This window comes from Centruroides sculpturatus, unplaced genomic scaffold (genome assembly GCF_000671375.1).
Source record: "Centruroides sculpturatus isolate CEXI.00-Female unplaced genomic scaffold, Cexi_2.0 scaffold768, whole genome shotgun sequence".
Classification (NCBI taxonomy): domain Eukaryota; kingdom Metazoa; phylum Arthropoda; class Arachnida; order Scorpiones; family Buthidae; genus Centruroides; species Centruroides sculpturatus.
In genome coordinates, this window is record NW_019386336.1 from 57,864 (window position 1) to 64,644 (window position 6,781).

At 38.1% G+C, this 6,781-nt stretch overlaps 2 protein-coding genes across 3 annotated transcripts in view; both read left to right on the forward strand.

Moving 5' to 3' along the window:
• LOC111614594 (IQ and AAA domain-containing protein 1-like) overlaps positions 1 to 6,781 on the forward strand; it is a 97,325-nt gene that overhangs the window by 10,217 nt on the left and 80,327 nt on the right. The window lies entirely within an intron of this gene.
• LOC111614595 lies at positions 3,010 to 5,220 on the forward strand. The gene is made up of 2 exons (XM_023355965.1): positions 3,010 to 3,059; positions 3,161 to 5,220. The coding sequence occupies exon 2, from the start codon at positions 3,213 to 3,215 to the stop codon at positions 4,707 to 4,709; it is 1,497 nt and encodes a 498-aa protein (XP_023211733.1). The 5' UTR covers positions 3,010 to 3,059; positions 3,161 to 3,212; the 3' UTR covers positions 4,710 to 5,220.

Below are 6,781 nucleotides of genomic sequence, written 5' to 3' on the forward strand. Positions count from 1 at the left end.
GAGTTGGTCTTGAGTTGATTTCAGAACGCTAAATTAATGTGAAGCAATACCGTATCCCTTATAGCTACTTGCCAGGACTCAGAAGGCAAATTAATGACCTCCTTAAGGTGGGGATATGCGAACAGAGCACATCAGAGTGGAATTCCCCGATACACGTGGTTCCGAAGGACTCTGGTGAGCTCCACATCACCCTAGATTTAAGAAAGGTAAACGAAATAACGAAAACGCAAGTTTTCCCGATAGCTAGAATCGATGATATATTGTCCCAGCTTAACGGGAATAAATACTTTTCTGTCCTAGACCTAAAGGCGGGATACTTTCAAATCCCCTTGGATCCCGAGGAGAGGCATGTTTTTGCCTTTTCCACACCTTGGGGTAAGTACTAGCTTTGCGGGATGCCTCAAGGGGGAAAACAGTGGGAGGTTTTTTCAATATATCATGGCGAAAATTTTGGCTAAATTCGTGGAGAACACTTGTTTCGTTTTTCAAGACGACATTGTATTGTTTTCCCAAACTTTAGAGGACCACCTGGAATTGATCGACCGCGTAAGAAATACCCTGGATAGCGAAGGCCTTAAACTAAACCCGATGAAGTGCCAGATACTGGCCGAAGAGGTGAATTATCTAGGGCACAAAATTAATAGGAAGGGGGTGCATCCGGATCCAAGTAACGTCGAGTCCATAAGAATGGTGAGAGTGTCAAAGGTGTCCGTAATTTCCTTGTCGCGATTGGTTTTTTTCGAAATTTCATACCGTCTTTTGCTGACTTTGTAACGCTTCTTACCGAGTTAACAAAAAAGGGGAGAAAATTTGTGTGGGGCCCAGAGTGCCAACGGGGATTCGAAAAGTTGAAGGAGGCCATCGCCAAGCTGCCATTATTAGCACACCCCGATTTTAATGAGCCTTTTTCTTACACACTGATGCTTCTAAGATAATAGCTGCCGCAGTGCTCGAGCAACGCAGAGAAGGGTGGTTAGTACCGATTGGCTACTTCAGTAAGAGGTTTCAAGGGGGCTGAAGTTAATTATTCCACCATAGAGAAAGGGAGAAAAATAATTATGGCCTTGAGACATTTTAAATTTCTAATATTGGGGCAAAGGACAATAATTCTCTCCGATCACAAACCACTGGTTTTTCTTAGTAACATCAAAAACGGAAGCAATCGCTTAATCAGGTGGGTGGTGGAGCTCATGGATTACGACATCGAGATGCAACATGTTAAGGGCGTGAACCATAAGGTTGCTGATTTTTTATCGAGAAATGTTGATGGAGTATACCATGTAGAGGTAGGGTCTACGAATCCTTCTGTTCCTGATAAGTGCGAAATACGTTTGTCACAAGACAGAGACGAATTTTTTGGACCCATTAAACGGGATCTATTGAGAACACCTGATGCTAACGACATAAGAAGTAGGATGCCCCAGTATGTAGTAGTGAACGAATGCTTATATAGGCAAAGATATTTTAGAGCCCGCGACCAGTGTTCCAGTCAGATATGTGTGGGGGAAGAAATTGTCAAGGAGTTGATTAAGGCAATTCATAATGATAGCCTGGCAGGGCATTGGGGGTTACGGAAGATGATGAAGAACATCGAAAAACGGTATTATATCCGAAATCTAAAAGATAAGGTGGAGGAAGTCGTTAGGTCATGTGAAAGGTGTCAGAGGCACAATCTCCACAAGGGGAAGGCTCCATTTCAGGAGAATGAGGTCGCTAATGCCCCTTTCCAAAAGATTGCCGTCGACATTATAGGGCCCCTTAGTACGACGAGTCGGGAGAATAGTTTTATCCTTGTTATTATTGATATCTTCACTAGGTTTGTAGAGGTTCATCCCTTAAGAGATCAAACAGCATGGTCGGTTAGCAATGCAATTTTTAACGCAATAATTTGCCGTTATGGTGCCACCGAAGTTATCATCTCGGATAGGGGAACAAATTTCCTTTCATCCCTGTTTTCCGATTGTTGTAAGTGGCTTGGGATCAAGAGAAACATTACTACAGCATATAGGCCGTCCTCAAATGGGTTATGTGAAAGGATTAACAAGTCACTAATAGAGATGATATCAAAGTCCTCAGAGAAGGGAGGGGCGGATTGGAACGAGATAATTTATCCGGCATGTTTCGTTTATAATAACTCTCACCAGTCGGCAATTGGCGTGTCGCCGGCGTTCCTTTTATATGGAATAGACCCCCGCATTCCAAATTTCGAACAACACATTGATGAAAGAACGACTAACGAGCATAGAACGTTTCTCATTACTAAACTTCGTGCTCTAAGGAAGGCGGCAGGGAAACGCGCTGCCCAATTTAACGAGAAAAGAAGAGAGTACGGGAGTAAGGGAGGGAAGTTAAAGAAGTTTGTGGTGGAACAAAAGGCGTGGTTAAAAAGAAAAGGGGTAAAGAAAAACAAGTTCGCGGATAAATACAAGGGACCTTTTCGTATCATAGAAGCTGTGAACCCTACTACGTACTGTGTGGAAGGATGTAGCTTTAGGGACAGGGAGACTGTCCATGTTGATCGTATGAAGATATGCTACGGGCAACCGGCAAAAAGAGCCAGGTACGGGGAAAGAAAAAGGGGAAGCAAGAGGGAATCTAGGGATCATGAAATAGAGGATGAAGAGGAGAATCAGGATGGGAGGTAGTACAGTGACATTAGAGCAAAGGATGTTGGCAACGTCGATTTGCATAGGGATAGCGCTGTTAAAGGTGTAAGTAGGGAGCCGTATAATTTCAGGCATCGAGAGATTGACTTCCGTAGATTACACTACGGTAGTTAATGTGTTCCAAGGGAGATATGTAGCACTTCGTGGCTATTATGTAATATATATATATTTTTTGTTTATTGTTTTCCGTTTATGTCGCGTCGCGCGTATGTTTTTGTACAGATCCTGTTCCGTTTCCTTCCTCGATACCACCTGTTATCTGATGGCTGAGTTTCGATGGGTCCGTGACAAGATCACGTGGGACAGTCACGTGGGTTAGCGGGAGGTACAAAAGTGCGTGTAACGGATGTAAGAACACGTTTTTCTCTCGAAGAAACTCAAGTCATCGTTTACGTAAAACACTGTGATAAACGAAAGATTTCTACGAAATACAAAGGTAGAACACAAATATATAAAAATAATACAAGACAATAATCAAGTCTCATCATTATTAACTTCACAGTACTTTCCCTAAAAATCTTTGAAGCTTTTACCAACATATTTAAGATGGCAGATAAGGATATTCCTGTTAGAAGTTATGCTGATGCTTTGAAGATTGCCAAAGATGCTGGAGCCAGCACTACTATCACATACTACCCATCTCTGCTAACACATGTACCTCGATGCAATAGTTTTTTTCAAAGAATGGCAGGTTGCCCATACAAGGAAAGAAGTGCAATCTTGGGTGATTACTTTAACCTTGTTTCTCGAGGTGCTGCACCAACTGCTGGTATGCTCTGGCTACACAGTCCAACATTCTTTAATGCAGCAACTAATGCTCTCACCGATGACATAACTAGACCCTTAGACCAGATATATGAGAACTTTGTGAATGGTGAGGTAGGCACAAAGGACTCGCTAAGAAAATATAAGACTGCTGCCACTGCCTTTAGGAAAAATTTAAGACAGGAACTTAACTATCCTGAATTCTTAGCAATAGAAGGTAGGACAGTTGCAGAAGTGTTTGCTAACCAGTCTGTATTAACATACTTAAACAAGATGTTAGAGATAATGAAAAAGCAAAGGGCAAAACGATTAGCTAGTGGTGGTGCAGTCAAAAAACCATGTCCTGCTTATGTGGATGATTTTATATTCTGGCTTGAAAATCCAACACTAGATTACATTGGAAGAGTACCCATTGATAAGAGACAGGCCACATTCAGAAAAGAAGCAATAAGACTACCAGGAGAAGATGATAGGAATTTCAATGGTCGTGGTTTCCTTTTACTCTCCACTGCCATTGCTTACCATACACAGAAACGGGATAGTGCATTCATAGATAAGATTAATGTGCCTGATAACTCTCTGGTCCAAACTGCAGTGAATGAAGCAAAACTTTTAGTAGCTGGACTGGAAGTACAGGAGGCCAGCCTGTTCCAGCAACAAATAGCAGCTGCCGACATTATTTTCAACACTTTTTACTGGCTCAAGAAACTAGGAGTACTAGACAGAAATGCATATAAACTAGTCAATAAGTTTATGTACATCATAGGCACAGCACCTATTGGTACTAAAAAAAGAGCAGAATTGGTGAAGACAAGTAGGAGTAGTTTAATAAGGAAATTTTCAGATTTTACAACTGTAATCACTAACATCTATACACCTCCGTTCATATGCACCTATGGAAGGTTTGATGACATGATACCAGTGATGGGTTCTGTGTGTGTCACTGACTTTGAAAAGTCTTTGCATAAACAGGCATCTAGTAGGCGAAATAATATAAATATGAGACTGGATGCTGATGAAACACTTCGGATTGTCACAGACCTATTTGCTCTGGAAGAGATTGCCAATTGTGCAGAAGGTGCAAACATCTATCGCAGCTGCCATTTACTTCACCAATTACTATTTTCCAAAAAGTCGCCGTATGAATATGCTGCAAACAAAATAGGGAATGCACTTCAAGTTAGATTTTATAAACGAGGTTCAATCTTTGAGCATCAAGCAAAGCCATCTACCAGTGGAGCTGTGGGCACCAGTGGTACTACTTGTGGAACAGAGTAAAAAAAGAGAACAGAGCATGGCACTGGAAGTAGCCAAATTGACTAAAAGAGGTCATGGGACAAGAACATTAACTAGCAATGTCACTAGTTATGTTCTTGTTTGTAAGTTAAGTCAAGTCGCTTATCTTAAAATAATGTTAATTTTAGTTTTCGTGAGTGTGCACTGTGGATGGAAGAAGATATGTAGCAGAGAGGAGAGTCAACCATCACCAGGGTTAAGGAAGTTACAGTGCTGAAAGAAAATCTGTTTCCATTGAAGAAATAACGAAAAAGGAAGAGGACTAACTATTGTGTAAAGATCATCAACAGTTGTATCGTTTGTAAGTTGATTGGGTACTCTGTTTCCCAAATTTTTCTTGTGAAAATTTTTGTCATCAGATTTATACCGCTTGTCGGGAAAAGCAGGGCCTCATGTTAGGAAGGAAATTTAGAAGGAGTAATATCTAGCAATATTATTATTGTGACGCTATCAGTTTCTATTATTGAACTGTGTATTTGTATTAATATTGTACCGTGTTTTTCGTTTCAAATAAACCTTTGTTTGTCAAGTTACACATTTTCACTGACTATTCATTATCCTTCCCTTTGTTTCATTCATCTTTTGTCTAAAACCACAGATCATGTGCCTTGCGGAGTTTACCAGGTGATTCTATAGGCAACATGCAGGACAAGAAGGGAAATTTAGGGAGCATGGAATGGTTAAAAAAAAGGATGTTAAATATGTGATGATAAAGGTTTTTTGAGGTTGGTGCAAGTGTTTAAGAAACTCCTTCAAAAAGAAAACAGGGAACAGAGAATGATGACAAGAGTGCAGAATGCCTGGCTGTTAATCAGCGATTACACTAGACATAAGATATTCTGAGTAATTTTGACTCATTGATCACAGGAATGTGAGTCAAATGCAAAGAATTAAGATTCAAATTTAAGAAATCTAACAATCCACGAAAACGAAAATCCACAAAAATTGTTATTATTCAATGCAGTGTTAGGTTGTTGGAAGTTGTTTATCTTAAGAAATCTATTTCCTGATAATCATTTATTTCTTATAACTAAATATATATTTATGATTGAGTTTAATTCAAATTTCTTACAATAATACAAATCTTAATTTAAAGTCTAATAGATAAGAATGTTACAAGTTAAAAAGATTATTTCTTTCTTCCTTCTTTTATACATTCAAATGCTCCAATAGCCTTTCATTTGGAAACTGAAAAATTGATGAGCCATTTAAGATGATTGTCATCAAGGTTTTTATATTATCTTCTTTCAAACAGCTTTGAGAGCACTTAATCCAATTCCCTGCACTAAATGCTCTCACATGAAGCACTGTTCAAAACTAGAACACAAGTGTGATCTTGCTCCACTGTATTTATCAATCATGGTTTCAAATTCATGGTTTAAGCTTTTAATTTATTTACATTTTCACAAAATTTTATAATTTACAAGTACTAATTGTAAAATGTCTTAAATTATTTTCCATTTCTACCTTTATCAAGTTGTCAAATTAATCTGTTCTTAGAAGTTATATATTTTTGTTTGTTATTTGTTAAATATCTTTTAATTACTTAATAATATAAAAGCAATTGATAAAAGACTAATATATACAGGTATACCTCAACTTACGTCGTTTTGAGTTATGTCGTTCCTGGTTATATGTTGTTTGACAAAAAAGTATATGGAAAAATAAAAATCAAGTTTAAGTCATTTTATTCGACTTTACATCTGTCCGCCAAAAATATTGAAGTCGTAATGTCACTAGAAAAGCATTTAAAGCACATAAAATCACATCCTTCCCTTTGTAATATTAAAATATATAACATTAAACCTTAAAATATATACATTTACAAGTATGTACTGTATTTACAGTACATACATTTGTAAATTTAGATTACTTTTTTCTGTACTATATTAAAAACTAAAATTTATTTGTTTGTAAGCTTAAAATAGATTCTTATTAACCATATATTATTAAAAATGCATTAATAAATAAAATACAGAACCGGGAATGGTTAATTTATGGTTTAGCCTAGTGACAAGTAGATTCGGAGACAAGTAAATTCGACTTACGTCGTT